General features: G+C 42.0%; 1 protein-coding gene across 2 annotated transcripts in view; it reads right to left on the bottom strand.

The window, feature by feature from the left end:
• Positions 1-647: 647 nt before the first annotated feature.
• Positions 648-17,982, bottom strand: part of ZNF827 (zinc finger protein 827) — a 109,562-nt gene continuing 92,227 nt past the window's right edge. For both annotated transcript variants that reach the window (XM_076337112.1, XM_076337113.1), the window contains 6 exons: positions 13,502-13,639; positions 11,796-11,967; positions 10,147-10,313; positions 6,955-7,146; positions 6,684-6,861; positions 648-3,830 (listed from right to left, as the gene is read on the bottom strand). In XM_076337112.1, the coding sequence (XP_076193227.1) occupies positions 3,023-3,830; positions 6,684-6,861; positions 6,955-7,146; positions 10,147-10,313; positions 11,796-11,967; positions 13,502-13,639 (1,655 nt within the window). In that variant the 3' untranslated portion in view covers positions 648-3,022. The remainder of the gene's footprint in view (positions 3,831-6,683; positions 6,862-6,954; positions 7,147-10,146; positions 10,314-11,795; positions 11,968-13,501; positions 13,640-17,982) is intronic.

Here is a 17,982-nt window from a genome sequence, read left to right as displayed (position 1 = left end):
CTTTATGGTGGGGGGGGGAATTTATCAGAACTGTTGGTCATTAGTCGGTAGGGGGAACCTCTGGAGAACATTCTTTTCTTTAGCCTTGAACTGCAAACCAATTATTTTAATATGCATGAGCTCTGATAAATACTGTATTTTTTTCTTAAAAAAATAAAAACCTCCTAACACACTTTTCCTTACAGAGAAAACTTCTATAACTTGCCAGAAAGAATTAATTTATCCTTTCCAAAGTGCTAAACAAATTTCCCAGGTACATTAAACATTACTATGTCAGATACTGGTACAGTGGAACATTGTCGAACGCGTGGTGTTCGCATGCTCACAGCTCATTCTTGGAAGTTCCAGCCCTATTTAAACTGCCGTTTGGTTTACGTAAAGTGTCCTACTAATATTCCTACTTCTTCCTCCTAGACAGCTGTACTTTACCTGTCGGTTTGAAAAATAAGCTTTCTGATTTGGAAGTGTTTCTCTTCTATGGTGGGGGTCAGAGATGTACGTATTGAGTGTATTTTAAAGAACTGGTATAGTTTCTGGATGCAGATTGCATATTTCATGCTGTCAGGATACTCAAAGCATAAAAAATTGAGTGTTTACTAATACAGCATTTTCTATTTTGTCTGTACTCTGGGTGGGGTGGGGTGGGTGGGTGTGTTTACCAGGAGTTCTGATGGAGTAAAGCATGGCAAACAGGGCCCTGAGTTACATAGGTTGTTTACAAAGGTTTATACATACTTTGGAACAGATGGCTTTGCTTTGCTGCGTAGACAGACGGAACTGCCACATGCTCGTTAGAACCAAAACTGTCTGCTGGAATGTAAACAAAATGGTGGGACTTCTCTGTCCTTTAGTTAATAATTCCAAATGATAACCTGCTACTACTTTGGATATTTCCCCCTTGTAAATAGCTTCTAGTATGTTAACAGGAGTGCACAGATTAGGATGTCCTCCCCGAACAGGAAGAGTTTGGTCACGACAGTGGAGAATGTTTGGCCATCTCAGTGCAAAACAAATGTAGGAAACTTGCAAATAGGTTAAGTGATGCAAGTTTTGCATCAAAAAAGTATTTCTACACAAGCTTCATTTAAGAACTAATGAAGATTGAGTTACATTTCTAGTTGTGCATATGGCTAAGAGCCCTTGTGGACCAGAAATGCCTTCCTGAACAGGGGCGTTGCTTTAGTGCTGTCACGAACAAGGGGTTGGCTCCAACTGGCCTGTCGGATCCCCCCCATCCCAAAATGATCTGCAGAAAAAGTTCCTTCAGGACAGCATGAGGGTGGGTGGATAGCATGTTAGATGGGACTCAGGGCACCTCGTACAGTGGCTTGGCCAAGGGAGAGAGAGGGGACTCTGACAAAAGCTAGGTCAGACATTTCTAATACCTGGTGAAAGACAGCGAGATCCAAACCCAAGAGACACCATGGAAAACAATAATCCAGTAAGAAAGCATTCCTGTAAGTCACATGATAATTTTGAAATGTTTCACATTTTGTACTTCCAATTTTAATGCAGAGTATTTTTAATCCCGATCTTTCTTCCTGGATATTACGTTGTCTAAGAAACACAAATCAATTAACAGTTGGTTAGCTTCTCTTAAATTAAGATCACTCTTGGCATTTTGAGATTAACAAAGGTTATATAACCAATCCGCATTTGCTTCTTCCTGCAATAAAGTGCTACATATAACATGTCATTTTAATGACCACAAGTAGGAGCATTAAATAAGTATAAAGTTAGCTTCCTAGCCATGTACGCTCTATCCGCCGTTAACAAAAAGGAATAAAGTATTACTAATAACATGGAGGGTATCGATAGGACTGTAGAATTTGCAAGGACAGTTGAAATACTGAGGGTATAAAAGAGAACTGTATGGTTCAAACAGCATCTTTTTATAGCTTTATATTTCAAAGAAGTTACTGGTACCTTTTCAAATAAACAGTCGTCTTACCTTCAGCCCACAGATTTTTTTTTTCTTTTTTTTTTTTGCAAGTGAGAAACAAACTAGTGCAAGACTAAAGCACTGTGCAAAACTGCCTTTTTTTTTTAGTCTGAGTATTTATACCCAGAATTTATCCATACCCTTTTTTTTAATCCCCTTGTTGGATTTTTTTTTTCCACCATAGAGTTCTAGTTATACAAGTTGTTCCTGCAAACTAAAAGGTAACCACTGCATAATACAGTATATATATATATATATATTTATATGCCCTTTTAAAACAAAAGATGTATGCTATGGCCCAGACGCAGGCGTTTGTTTGTTACACCTGTGTAACAGTTAAGAATTGGGCCTGCTGTGTGGGTGTGTAGACTGCACGCACTGCATATGCGCACGTGTGTGTGTGTACATACACACGCTTTTCATTGTCATACTCTCATCCTGCAGTGCTGAAAGCAACTTTTTTCTCATCCGTTCTACCCCAAATCCTCAAACCTTGACAACTGAGTACAAGGCATCAAACAGCTAAAGGAAGTTGCAAACAGCACTGAAATAATACACCAATCCACCCTGAACCAAGCGTTACTCCTTCCACAACGCTACAGTTCAGGGGGAGCTGGAGGGAAGGGAGGGAGCAAGTGTGTGAAAAGGGGAAAAGAATAATAATTAAATAAGCCAATACAAGGGATGTGCAAAAGCAATGTCATGGCACGCTACAGGCAGACTCTCTTTCACATACCCGCACGCACACAAAGCCCCAAAATAAAATGCGGCAATATGTAATCTTACAAGTGCTGATTGCCATTAAGGACACTCTTTTTCAGCTTAACAAGACAAAATAGTTTCTTAGATAAGAGTACTGGGAACATGCCTCTGAAGGTAGAAGTATGCAGTAGGTCACCTCTTGAAGATTTAATAAAGCAGCTTTCATGTCAATGCAATAAGGAGTATACACACAGAGCCATTTTCTAAACCTTACTAATGATATAGTACAAGTGTTTGTTACCTCTTCGGTCTACGTTTTGCAGCAATGTGTACCTGCTGGGTTTCTTGGGGTATTTTTGGTACAGAATGTAACTGCCCTCAGACAGTTTCTGCCCTTTCTGTTAGTCCAAGGTAGGCAAGGAAGGAGTGTTTAGGTGAAGAGGCACCTCCCGGTGCAGTCTGAGGTCTGGGTGGATGGAATGTGAGATCGTAGTGGTTTTTGGGGAAAAACATTGTTAAAGGAATAAGGTGGGCAAACTCTGAGTTCCAGTATTTATCAAAGCACAGGGAAGTGCCATTGATGGCCAGGGCTTTCACTGCCAAGTTTGGATCTGCCCCGCTGCTGTGTGCAGCTGACATAGCCACTGTTTGCAGAGCCTGGGAGGCAGACATAACTGAGAGGGGTGACAGGAGGTTTCTGGAGCTGTTCACTGGTAGGAGTGGACTGGCTTCCTTGGAGGTTGAATACTGGCCCTTCTTCTCCTCTTCAGAGCAGTCCCCGTTCTGGTGCTTCTTCACGTGGCGGCTGAAGACAAAAGGGTGGGTAGTCTTGAACAGGCACTCGTCGCAGCTGAAAGTCTGGCGTGGAGCATGCTTCAGTTTCTTGTGCAAGTTGAGATTGTCTTTGCGTTTGCAGCTGTAGCTGCACTGGTCACAGTGAAAAGGGCGCTCACCGGTGTGGACACGCACGTGTTCAATCAGCTTGTTGGCGGTCTTGGACAGGTAGCCACACTGGTCGCACTTGTAATGGTTGCCAAGGCGGTGTTCTCGGATGTGCATCTCCAGCTCCAGCTGATTTGCTTTCACTGTCTGGCAGATCCGACACTTGTACTCCATCTTGTAGTGAGTCTTCAGGTGGCACTCCATCGCTGCAGGGCGGTTCGTGGAGTAGATGCAGAACGGGCACCTGGCAACACAGCAAGAAAGACAGGGACAGAGAAAAGAGAAGTCACTCAGCTTGAAGACCTGCATTCCTGGTTTAACCCTGTCACTCAACCCCTCTCTGACCTACTAAAGAGGAGAAAAAGGTACTTAGTTCTCCCTGTAAAGCCTCTTTTGAATACTTGGTTCACCTTGACACGTCTCTACTTAAAGGAGGTTTGCCCATTTAATGGCAGTAGAGCTCACGCGTTCCTAGGAAAACACTGATTCACTCTGAAGGAGCATCCCTTTAATCTCCTGGCTTACCTTGATGGGGAAGATTCTGCAAAGCAGGCCGGGTAGTGCAGAGTGGGTGACTGATTCACAGGTACTTTGTGTAACGACATTCCTAGTGTTTGCACGAAGTCACTTTGGCCATTTTTTCCATTAAGAAGTGGTTTAAAGTGAGTGTTTACAGATGAGTATGAAAGCAGCTGTTTAAGTAAAGATGGAATAAACTTGTAATACCACATGTACAGCAAAAGCTTAGGAAATTCCTTTTATGTGACCTTGAACAATAAGCTTGCTGGGTATCCTGCTAGGAGCAGCTGAAAGCCAGTCTGTTAGGATGATTTGTAGGGATTCCCATTTCTGGGAGATGAGCTAGCCCTGCTCAAAGGAGGCGTGTGTTTGGCAGCGTTTGCCTACAGCCGCCTCTGCCACGGCAGGAATTGTTCCAGTGTGGGAACAGGATGTGGGCTCCGCTTACTCACAGCAGCAAGCGTCCGGACCGGGGTGGACGTGGCAAAGGGCCTCACCCCTGGTTCCTGGACCGGGAAGGGCTGAGAAGGCTAGAGGAGGGAATCTTGAAAGCTTGGAAGGAAGCCTGAGCTGACACCAACAAACCCAAAACACACCCGCTCTTGCTTTATGTAGCTGAGAGGAAGTTGGTGAGGACAGCTACCTGCCAGGGATCTCTGCTGTATTAAACAAAGCACGCTCCCTTCCAGATCTAACTGGTGAGCTAAAAGAGCAGGTCTAGATAAAAAGATACAATGAAGGCACCTGGCTACTGTCTCAGACGTCTCCACCTGCCACTGATCTCCGTTCACTGTTTAGCAGGTCTGCCTAGCATTTCAGATCATTTCTAAGCAGAGATCCTCCCTCTCCATGTGTGTTTTCCCTTGCTACAACTGGTTGCACATACAGGTTTAATGTTAATCTACCTGCTAGTTGAGAGACTTTTGAGCACAGTGAGTAGTACAGGAGGACAAATGGATACTAAAGCATCCGGACACTTTTCCTGATGCGCATCAAGTACTCTGATCCAGAGAGGGAGCCTGGCATTGAGGCTGCTAACGTGATTAGCTCTGTTGAAACAGAGGACTCAGCTGTCTATGCACACATACCTCTCCTGGACAGGGTGCTCTCTGGATCAGAATCTCAGATTTTGACCTGGAGCTGGAGGAATCATGTTTTTTTCTCTTCCCCCACAGCAAACAGGAGACAGAAAAATACAATTTACTTAGATCTCTTCAGGCTTTTCTGGATGCCTTAAAAAAAAAATAAATCAGAGCTTTTTCTTAGGTGCAGCTTTCAAGGTACCTAATTATTAGTTGAGTTGGGCAGGAATAACTTATGTAGACTGAGAAGCCCATTCTATCAGGAAGGTCTGAGTCATAGGTCATGGTTTTTCCTTGGTAAACAGAACAGATTCTGTGCAGCTTAAACCCAAAGTGCATTAGACAACTGGTCTGTGCATCCAAGACAGACATCCCAACATTCTGGCACACTACTTGTTTCTCAATCTGGTCGTCTTCCCAGATTCAGTCATCACAACCCAAGTGACCACAGATCCCAGTTCATGGAACTACTGAGCTGGAGACCAGACGCTGCCTGGCAAACAGAGCCAGTTTTCAAAAACTGCAGTGCAAACTGATAGAGCTACTCGTGGTAACATTAAACGTGGTGTGCTCATCACGTGACAGTTACAGTGCACTGAAAACATTAGTTTGCTTAGCAAGAGCAACAGAAGCAGGGAGTCCTGTGCTGAACCCTAGCTGGGCTCAAAGTGCTTCCAGCCTCTTTTCCTGCAGCAGCTGGAACAAACAGAGACCAGGGGCGTGCATCTTGCATAATGTCACATTGCTCGCCCACAGAGAGCAAGCATATGGCCCCAGCAGCCACTCCTTCCCTCAGGGGTCCAGCTTTGACGTAAGGGCACGCTCATTCTCTAGAAACACTGCTATGCACCAACAGACCTTAAAGGACACCACCTTAGCCAAAGCCAAAGGGCTTTCTTCTTAAGAGAGTGTATTACTCATTACACGTTAATTTATACAATGAGATCATTCTGGGGCATGCAAACCAAAGCAGAAAGCATCAAAGTTACTAATTCTTGGAGAGAACTGACTTTGCATTAGAGTCTACAAAGGTTATAACCTTTAAGGTTATAACTTCATGCCTAGTTGCAGAGACTGTACAGGGTTTAGTTTCTTTGAGCCAGGTGCAGAACACAGCGTGTGCTGTATGCTCTCCTTTGGTCTGATGCCTTGAAAAAAAACCCCTCTCAGTTTGCCAACACCTCTGTGTAGTGCTGCCTCATTCTCCGTGGGACCCATCACATACCGTCTCTTATTTGACTTGAAAAGGGAAAGGACGACAGCTTGTTACAGCTCTAAGACCAGTGGATGCTACATCTGCTGCTAGCTTACCGATCTGCTATAATGATGCAAGCCTGCACTGAAGGACTGGGCTTGGGTCATCTAAATAAAAGGAAGCCCCAAATCTGGATTATCAGACATTTGACTAACCCTTTCTAATTGACTTCCTTTTGTCCTATCCCCACAGTATTAGAGGTGCTTAACACAGTAAAAGTTTGTGTACTTGCTTTCCTTACTTGAGCCCACCGGTGGGGACAGTGTGGCATTTCTTGTGCTCCAGTAATTGTTCGGGTGTCTTCATGAACTTGTGGCACACATCACACTCGAACATCCGTGTGATCAGGTGGATTTGCAGATGGCGTTCAAACATATTTTTTGTTTTGCAGACGAAGTTACAGAAAACGCATTCAAAGCCTGAAAAATAAAACAGGAAAATGTATTCCTTACATTGTGGCCAGATTGACTGCATAGAAGGTGACAGTTTGTATTTGTTTAACAGTGTTTTACCTTTCTCTGACTTCTCTTCAGTGTTCACTGAGGTCTGGCTACCAGGCACTACAGAAATGACTAGCAGGTTGTTTGAACCCTTGTTTTTTGGGGTTATATCAGCATCTTCTTTGCTGTTGGCAGAGTCGCTCAGTGCTGACAGCGAAGATGAAGACGGACTGTTAGATTCACTGGGTGTCTTCCTCTCTTCAGCTGAAAAACAGGAATAAAGAGCAATAACTAGTACAGCAGATTAGATGGAATCTCAATGATCCTGTTTTAAATTTCAGGAAAAATATCTATATTTAAAGTTCATTTGAACATGCTTAAAAACAAGTCTGAAATTAATTGATCTGTTAAGAAATCATAGTTGCACGTCCTTCCTTTTTATTAGCGTTTACAACAGTACATCTCTCAGTTTATCCTAGAATTGAGTCTGTCTGTAATGGTAGTGGGAGGAAAGCATGCAACTCTACCTCATTACCAGGCTGAAAAAAATCCCAAGAAAACACTTTGATTAGCTCGGAGTTCGAAAACCATAAAGAACTTGTCACTTAGAAAGGAAACAGAGCTTCTGTAGGTTTGGGGTGCAGAAACCAAAAGTGCCTACTGGTCCAAGCTAACCTTCCCCCACCTTTCCATTTATGTGGGCCCAATGGGTAAATCTGGGAGGAAGGGCAAAGGAGAATAATCTCACTCATTGTACTGAGGAGCATCCTCAGTAATGATTGTAAAAGATAACACTGTGGTCTCGAGATTTATCTGTTTTTATTAGGACCTCTTATTGAAGATAATTAATTAAAAAACCCCATTATTTAACTGGATCTAAAGCTGAAGCCCATCAGAGTTTCCTTATGTGTGCAATAAATGTATGAAGTTCAAATCCCAAACCCTATCGCACACTAGAAATGAACAAGAGTAAGAGTTCTCATATGAGAACCGCCGTGAGCCAACAAGGCAAGGACGGGCAAATTATTACCTCCCACCTATGTCTTGGTTTAATCAGAGCTGTGTTAAAAAGAGACTTTACTAAAACTTCATGTTCTCTATGTGATAAAAGTCCCTCGATCAAGGGCTCTGCAAACACCAGTACCTATGTGCCTAGCTTTAAACTGATGAGCGGCACCTTTAAGTCTAAGATAAAAATGTAGGAATGCACTAATGAAATCTGATGACCCGAGCTGTCAATAGGGAGGATGACTGGGGTATCATATAGAAAGATTCACTCACCTTGGGGACCAGAGTAATAGAAATGGAATGAAATTTAATAGTACAGAGTACAAGGTTATGACCTGAAGGGCCAGTAACAAGAATTTTTGCTACAAATGAGGAGTGCTTCAGTTGGAAACAGTCAAGGAAAACAAAAGAAGAATTTGAGCAGAACATGGGATGAATATGAGCAATCAGTGTAGGGGAGCCTTCAAGGAAGGTAAATACGATCACAGAATGTTATTGTGTGAGCTATTCCCAGTAGCTGCTGCTGTTTTACACTGCCACCACTACTTACTTCATTTCACCGTGTACAGCTGTGATTGCATATGTCGAGAGCAGGGGTTCTAACAAGAACATATGCAGTGAGGGATTGGTACAGTGAGAAAATTGTGTTTCATATAAGAAAAGGCTCAATGTACATTTAGAGGGGAGAGGGTTGTTCTTCATAAACATACTAAGGGAATAAATACTGTGGAAGGAGGGAAGAAAGGTGGAGGGAGCAAGAGGTGGACTGCTCTTTCAGGTAAAGTTCTGTCACAAGAACAATGAATGTGTATTCTGATGATCAGTAAGACACACGCTGGAAATTTTAAAAAGGTCCCTAATCTTTAGCGCAGGAAAATCTGCAGCTGCCTGTCTGTAGAAGTAGTTGGTTTAAAACAATTATACTTGTTTGAAGACATATGCCAGCATCCTTACAAACGGGCCTTTTATGACTTGGTAACATCACAGGATAAGGGACTGGAGTCAAGTGACCCAGAAAATCCATTCTATTTTTTACTCTCTGTATTTGCCATATGTGTAAGCATTTGGCTGAATCGCCAGCTGAATGGCTGTTTGACAGGGTGAAGGAAGAACAAGGGTTTTTTGTCTTAAAGACAAGCAGCAGCTCCAATCTTGTAGCCACAATAGGAAGACACAGTAGAGTACAGCTCAGTTTTGAGCTCCGATGCAAGCTTTTCACGTGGCTATGGGTGGCATTTCTCACTTGCCCTGACTTCCTATATATGAAGTGGAGTTAGATGCAAACTCCTCAGATAGCAGGGAGTAGTGCTGAGAGTTATGCTGGCATAAAATCCCTTGAGAGCTTTCCAGTAGTTTGTATTTCTGTAGTTACATTTAACTTATGTACCTGTGAGCACAAACAACTGCGTTCTTCTCTCCCTTCTCCTTCTCCACCCCTCCCTGTTTTCCCAATTTTATTCCTGGTAGGACAGGAAAAGCAATTTAGCAATGGAAAAATTGTGCTGGATGCAATTCAGGTTCAGTATTGTCAACACAATTGTTAGTAGTTTGTGGCAGCAAAATGCTTCTGCCTGGTGTTATAAGAGAAATTAATTAAAAGGATTCTAATTTTCTTCTCCTTAAATTATGCCAGACTTCATTAGTTGGACTAAGCATATGGAGCTTGTTTGAAAACTGCTATTGCTCTTATCTTTGGCTATTAAGTGAATAGGACCAGGGAGAGAACGCATGACTTGTTCTGTTATTTAATATAAAGTTACATTTATGGTATTGCTGAATCACAGTGTCAACTAAACATGAGAGTGAAATTCCAAACTGATAGACTGTGGAGGCAAACACACTGAAGAGCGAAGCTCAACATATTTTGTATTTCAGACTTACAGCCAGGTATGCACAATTAGCACTTAAAGTCACCTTATCATCACTGAAGTCAAACCAGGATTTTGATGAAATAGTAAACCAGTCAGAAAAACAAACAAAGTATGCTGACTTCAACAGGGGAGGGGATTTGGGGGATAAGGGGAATAGGAAGAAGGAGGGCTAAGTAGTCCTTCATTTATTTCACTAAGCTTGAAAATTGATCTGCACTACCAGATTATTTGCCTGGCTGGAGTCCAATTCACTTCAACTTTGAGAGATCAGGCCTTAATTAGCAAGCGTTTCAGTGAAAGTGGAGTGCTAATGGGAGGTGTGAAGGTTGCACCTAAAAAGCAAGAAAGAGAGAGATCACTGCAGCTGGGAGAGGGGGATCATCACCTGTGTGCTTGCTGTTGACATGAGCCTTCATATCTGCCTCTTCCATAGTGACAAAATCGCATGCTGTGCAGCAAATGGAGAACATCCACTGCTCTTTATCCACATGGAGGGACATATGACTGACAAACTGGACATTCATCTCTGTCTCAAACCCACACACATGACAGCTGCAGGCAGAAGGGAATTCAGAAGTAAGAAACATTAAAAAGCAAACCACAAACAGAAGCATGTTGCCTTTCCCTGAATTTGCAAGAAAAAAACTCACTGCACAGATTTCTTCTCTTCCTCACTGTTGAATGTTCAGTGCGAGATTCTTTTGTCTGCTGAGCTGCCTTTGAACTGATGGCCATGCCAATGTGATTAAGGGCAGGCACAATGCAACAATCCTGTACATGCTATAATGACGCTAAATAATCATAAAGTTAATTAAAAACTACAGATTCCAGATGCTGCGCATCACCTAGCCGATTCCTTTGGGCAATAAGAGGCATTGCAGCTTTGCCAAGATGTTTAGTATGGCTGATACACTGACAAACGGAGAGCTTGCTGCACACTCCAGGAGTTATTTTCAAGCCCTGGAATGGTTCCCATGCCAAACTGGGATCTTGTGCAAAACTGCCTGGCAGTTTCAGTGTAAGCAAGTAAAAATGGGTTCAAACATTTCTTATGCTTGACTGGAAAACAGCAGTCATCAGCTATGCAAATAATTAGCAGGGATACAGATTTCACAGCCAGTGCATAAACAGAGTGATAAGGAGAGGCAATGGAAAGGACCCTTTAATTTAACTTTTTTTGCAGAGTACTCTTGCTTTGATTAGCCCATTAACATTTAAAACAAGCCAAAAACATTTTAAAAGGCGTATACTCTAGAGCACTATTTTGCTTTCCCAGGGGGATGGACCAGATAATCTAATCCAGCAGGTCTCATTTATTTCTTACTTCTATGATTTTGTAATTAAATCTGCTCTTGGCACTTTGACTAAAAGTAAGAGTGATTGGGTAATCTGCTTAGCCACTAGAGTGCATATCACAGTTCGCAGAGCGCACAACAGTGCATACAACAAGGAGAGTATCCAAGTATCAATGTTATCTGGGCAATCCCTTTTAATTGTTCAGGCAAATTCTCCTAAAGGTTTTTTCTTTCGTCATGTTGGTCACTGAAGGTATATACCTCTAGCAAATGGAGGAAATGTGTATATCGATATAACAATTCTTATTACGCTTTACTGTTTGGTTTCATAGATTTGGCTGAAAACAATGGAGCTGTCGGAGGCAACTGGAAGCACGGTGCTTTACATTTGCCGTGGATCTGCGTACACAATGGGATGTTTCCAAACACAAAACTTAAACGAACACTGCATAAAAAGTTAGAGAGGCTTCTAAGAACCCATCTGCCTCACAAAGCTGTTTACAAAAACCAACCCCACACCAAACCCCAGAGTCTTTCCCAATGGCTAGCCAAGTCAAACAGCATGAGGCAGCCAGCTGGGTTTCGCTGCTTAGCCTAAGTCAGATACGGGCAAGACAAATACTTTCATCGCAGTTCCACCCTGCAACACCAGAAGGGTGGCCCTGTAACACGTCCTTAGCAGGCAGATAAGACGTTCAGATTCCAGCATCTGGTGCACAGCCCTTGTCTGGGTCCTCACCTGTAGTAATAAGGGTGCTTCTTTCCATCGCTGCCTTCGGAAGTGACAGCGCTGACAATGTCCTCAGTGTCTGTACTCACCAGCTTCACAGAATGGACGGTCAGGTGCTGGTTCAGATTAGCACGGCACTTAGCAGCATAGGGGCACAAGTGGCATTTGTATTTTCTCTCTTCTGAAAAAGAAACAGAAAACCTTAAATGTATGCTTCATTTTGGAGCAAGCTATTTTTAAAGCTGCCAATAACCAAGTATGCATTCCTCTGGGTTTCTCCAAGCAGCTTTCAGAATGAGGTACTTTGGAAGCTCGACATTTTGGAAACTTACAGGAGTTCACAGCATTTACTCAGAAAAAAACTAATTTGGCAGCAGTTTAGGGCTAGTTTTTTTTAACTTGCTCTACCATTTGTAGTCAGATAATATAAAACTCTATAAACTGGAAAACTGGGGCAACTGCTGCTCTGAGAGCTGCAGTAGAGCCAGCAGAGAAACAGTTCAATAATCTACAACTACTTCCTTTACCTAGCATCTGTTATTTGATTTTTGGGTCCAGTTATTCTTGAGGTTGCCCATGTGATCACTTGCAGAGAGTTGATGGTTGATGATTTTGTATTAAAATCTGAGGGTGGGGAGGAAAGGGAACGCTGTATCATTAGGCCAGTTCCGAACACAAAATAACAAAAAAAACTCACTCAAAGAACAGTTGAAGAGATTAAACAAATTCATCATGAGTTTCTGATGCTTCACAACTTAAACAATTTAAAATAAAAATTATTTTATTTTAAATTAAACATTTTAAATCCTGGCAGCACATTTTTTGTACATGCCAGGCTTTATTTTGCAAAGAGTTGATTAAAATAACCAAACATTACACCAGCTTTCACAACCTTTCCCTTTGAGGAGCTGCTGCTCTAAATTTGAAATACAGTGCTACAAGTGTTAGGGGAAAGGCATTCAGTAGAGCAGCTTAGGACTAAGAAAACCCCATGACACCACAGAACAGAGCATTTGACCCTTTTCAGCATGGCTCTACTAGACGGTACAACATACACTGGCATTATACCAACAATATTTTTTAGCACTGCATCGGAAATTCTTGCTTTCAAGTCTTGTTTTGTGCAGTGCACCTCAGCAGGCTGACAAGGTGCATCTTCTGTATAAAAACTCTGTTAGTCTCAGTTGATTTGAAGCTGATTCACTTTAAGAAAGTTGGTATGGGGTAGAACAGCCCCTGTTTCTCTCAGAAGAACTGGATGATGAGAGCAAAGATGAATGACAGATACTAAATCCTTTCAGTTTCACCAGATCTGAAACGCCAAGGCCAAATCTTTTGTTGTTCAGTGACATTTAAAAAGCTCATCACGTGAATGTAAGAAAGGCTGTGCCTTCTCTTCAGAACTCCGTTAACAGGCTTGGTTAACCAGCTGCTACCTACAGGCTGGTCTACTGGAACCTGGACAAACTTGAATTTCCACATTTGTAAAGATAAATTACAAGTAGGCTGTAAAGAAATAAAATGTTAATTAACTCCCTGAACACCGCTCTGACATTCTGTCCTGTTTCTGTGCTTGGCTTTGCTCTAGGTGCAAGGAGCTGAGGATGGCTCGCACACTCTTCTGCTTACCTTCTTCCCCCTCCACTTAAATAAACCATGACGAACACACAGATTTCCTCAGTGCTGTAACAACCAGCCGCAAAGCATTGGCTTACCTGTGTGCAGCGAGAGATGCCGGGACAGAGTCTGCTGTCGACCAAACACTTTTCCACACACATCACAGGGAAAGAGCTGGTCGTTAAATTTCCAAGATGGCAATCCATTTCCCACTTCCAGCCCCAGCTTTTCTGTTTCTATGCCAAAAAACACATAAACAGAAAGTCATATTTTAAGAACTCTGAAGACTTGCAGATTTCATTCAGTAGAGTCCTGTAGGTGTCATATAAAATGCAACACCTTGGCTGCATGCTGTGTGACCTGGCACGTGAGTGCATGTAAAAAGGAAACTCCCAATGATGGAAAGGAAATCGATCTTTCATACAGCATCTTTCATACGTACTCTAAAGCAGAACACTTAGTCCAACTGTTCTAGACATAGACATAGTCAAAGAGTTGAACCAGATTACGTAAAGAGAGAAAGTCAAGAGTGAGCAGGGCAAAGCATTAACCTCTAATTCTGTTTTTGTGGAGAGACCACTCCTTTGGCTTTTTTAATCACCCACCTTTGCCTGGTGCATGAAGAAGTCCTGGTCTGAGATGGCGGTCTATTTTACACTGGATTATTTTTCATGGCTGAAGGGAGATTTCCAAACCTTTTCTTTCCTACTCACACAGGAATTTTTGCTACATGAGCAGTCTTAACATTGAAGGAGAACAGAAGATTGCTCAGACAATCGTTAAACCAAGAGGACACAGCACGCCAATGAGTGGGTGGCATCTGGGGTAAGCTCTACCCAGCACCTGCTGTCCTCAGGCATCAAAATCCCTATTGAAAAACTGAGACCCAAAGCAAGCCATTATCTTTAAAGAAGTGTTTTTAATTGTTTCAGGAACAGAGAGAGTCTGCCATACAAAAAAGAAACTCCACACAGCATAAAACACAGACATGAAGGCACTCTGTAAGGAAGTAGAGAGTAAAGAACTGGGAATGAGGAAGAGGAAAAAAAGGTATACAGTGCTTCAAGAAGTTAAAACATGGCCAGTTTTGATCTGGACAGAAGGGAGCAGAGAGCCGATAGAGACTGGGGATAGCAGTGATACTACTTAGCTCAGTAAGAGAAACGGTATCAGCAAGCCTTGTGTAAAGAAATATTCTCTGCAAGGGTCCTGTTGCCTGAGGAGAAGGGACCACTGTTGTAAGAGGTGCACAAAACTGCAAGGGTACTCAGCAGCTTTCCAAATACAACAGCCAGTGGTGAGGGGGCTTGGTTTAAGACTTACATCTGGTAAAAGACCACCTATTTCCACTGGAATGAAAGTTGCAACATGCAGAGCACCTTTCTCTAAACCGACACCGCCTGTGGGTTTGCTGCCCAGAACTAGCTCCACCAGTGCACGTGTGCGTGCTGCGATGGAGGAAAACCATTTGGCTGGGATTTTCAGGTAAACAGGAGGAGAGGAGCTGAGGACAGGCGTACAAAAACATCTTATTGAGTGTAAGTTACTACCGTGGAGGTTGGCACAAACCAGCAAAATCTTCATCCGATGAAGCACTGAGGAATAAACACCCCCCTTGTACAGGCAACCCCTCACTGACAGTCACCTACCACTGCAGATTTGACTGCCGTGTCTGAAAGAGTCTCTCCTTCACAGATAGATGTCCAGACATCTCCACTGTGGTTTAGGCAAAGAGCTGTCAAATACTGTAGTTAATTTAAGCAATAATAAAAACAATGCCTCATCTGGGGCAGAGATTCCACATAGCAATCTCAGCAAGTTTAGGGACGGTCATACTTGCCAGTCCCTTTTCAGCTGCTGTTATTTTCTCCTGTGACCCTGTAATACGTACAATATTCAGCACACCAGAGGAATTACGTGGCACCTCTGAGTGCTATCACCCAACAACACATTTTTCTTAAAAGAATTTCTAGTTAAGAGAACAAGTTCTGCCTATTCAAAATAGTCATTTTGTGAAATTAAAAGGGAAGACCCCCCCCATCCCCTAAGGGCTGTAAGTGACCCATAACCTCCAAGAACTTCAATAAAGAATGATTCTTTTTGTTACTATCCTTGAGCTCAAAACAATGGAAAAATCTGACTCTGTACTAATGCTACAGATATTTTAGCAGAGCTTTTTGAGTACATAATCAAAACAGTGCTTCAAAAGAGGAATATGGTAGTAATTATAAGAGAAGGTCACAAGGGTGTAGGTTGCTTCAATATGGTCACAACAAAAATGAATTAATTGGGACACACACCAAACAAGCAGGCCCAATTAAGTAAATAAGTCTCTTAACAATTCACTTCAGCGTTAGTCATCAGCCCTCTTTTATCTCTTAAGAAGAAGAAATATAATATCCTCTTCCCTATGGTGGATTTATAGCTATCAGCTCTGGGAAGCTCATGGGAAGCTGGAAAAATACCAGCTTTCTGATTATCTCGAGCTGGTGAAAGCTAGTCCCTTGCAAAGCAGCTACATATTTTTCATTGATACAAAAGAGGATACTGTAGGTGTTTTGAAAGTACTTCTATTTACTTTAAAGATTTATTCCTGGAGTCCTAACTACAGCGCTTCTTTCTTCTCTTTTGACTGAATCTTCTCTCTGTAGCAAAGTGCTTTTTCTATTCAGCAAGCTTCTTAGCTTGTTCATGGCAAACCAGAGTTGGTCTCTGGTGCAACAGGAGCCTCGGCACTTTGTAGAAGATCTCTCAGCTCCAAGGGAAATCACCTACTTCCACCCACCTTACCCTCTGGGCAGCTTTGTCTGCAGCCCAGAAACTGGAACTCTGTGTCCATACAGTGGTCCAGAAATCTTCCCAGAACATACCCAGCAACTGACCTCGCCAGTGACCTGAAGAATCAGGTGAGTCAACATCCACATTCAATCCTTGGGCTCTGTCTCTAATTAATGCCGGGAAATGGTGTTTTCTGTGAAGTGAGTACAAGTCCAGTGACTCTGAGACCATAATATTGGTTTGTGCACAGCGTTCTCTGTGTATCCCAAAGCACTCTACCAAGACAGTCAGCATTTAGGAATACCTTACACAGTGGCCAGGAAGAAGAAGGACTGAGACCAACTAACGTTAAATAATAAACCACCGTTGTGAGAGATGTCCCACAGAAATCCATCTTTCATCATGATGTCCCTATACTAAAATGAAGGGGTGGGGAAAAAAAAAAAAAAAAGAACTTGATATAAGATTTCTGCTTTAAACGAATACTCCACAGCAAATTCGAAAACTTCTATATTAGAAAAGCATACATGACAAAATAATATTGAAATTATTAGGCTGCATTTCTGTATGGGTTTTGGAGTTTAAAACAAAATATGTTTAGTAAAATGGAAGGCCTCCAAGTTCTCCGGTACAAAATTAAAAAGTAATAGAAAGATTAAGACTCAATATATTACAGGCTAGTAATAAAATTATTTTGAAATCATTTTGCATGGAAGTCTAAGAGCTAAAAATTTTGTGTAAAGGTAAAACTTAATGAAATTTAGTGAAATAAATCTTTATGGACACCTTTCCTGCCCTTCTGCATCACCTGGTATCATTTCCCTACTAACCCCAAGTCAACTTCATAATGAGTAGCTGTGTAAAGCTGATCATCCAAGATGGGGTTAGAAACTGCTGGGACTGTCATCATCTGTATTTTCCCTGAGATGAGGGTAAGGTGGACATCAACTGCAGAAATATTTTTCTGTCCCTCTTCTTTCCCCTCCAAATAGATTAATTTCTGGCAAACAAAGCCCAGCAGCTTGAGAGAGTCACTATTTACCCCTTTCCTAAGCTGTTGGGCATAATTCTGAACATGTATGTATTTTCAGTTTTCACATTTAGTGATTAATTTTTTTTCTCTTATCCTGAAACTGGTAATATCAATATGGAGAGTGCATTAACCACCCCTTCTGAAAAGCCTTTAGCCTGACTTTTGTCAAGAAACGCTGAGAGAGGATACCATATCTGGTTGAAGCTGTAACTGAAGGAGACCAAAGTGTGACCTGAATACATAAGTAACTGTCTAGAGTCACCAAATCAGCCGTGTGACTGCTAGTAGCTGTCACACACAAAAAGTTCTCCAGGGAGTGGCTTTGGACTCTGATATGTGGTACTTTGATTACTTGTTTTCTTTTACTTAGCTTACGTATTTTTCAATTACTGCTTCACAGTATTTTATACTACATTATGTTTTAATCTGTTGTTCAATGGCATGCCTACCTTTATATCTTTACACTAGTAACTGAAAGAATGAAACCACTATTTAACTGAAAAAGACAAAGCTAAGAAAACAAACAAAAAGTATGCTGAAGTGTCAGTCAAAGAAGATAAATTCCTATTTATGACCTTTGCTGGTTTACGGTCTGCTCTCACATCCTATAACTCACTTAAACAGCTGCTTCTCTGTTTCATCTTCACACCTCCATAGACCTCAGAAGCAACAAAATCCACAACGGCAGATCCTTATGGTGACATGGAATCCTACAGATATAAATTAAATAGGTTGTCCTTTGCAGTAAGTATTCCTTAAAGAAGTAAG

Source organism: Aptenodytes patagonicus, chromosome 4, assembly GCF_965638725.1.
Source record: "Aptenodytes patagonicus chromosome 4, bAptPat1.pri.cur, whole genome shotgun sequence".
NCBI classification, from domain to species: domain Eukaryota; kingdom Metazoa; phylum Chordata; class Aves; order Sphenisciformes; family Spheniscidae; genus Aptenodytes; species Aptenodytes patagonicus.
This window is presented reverse-complemented; position numbering and strand designations above follow the sequence as displayed.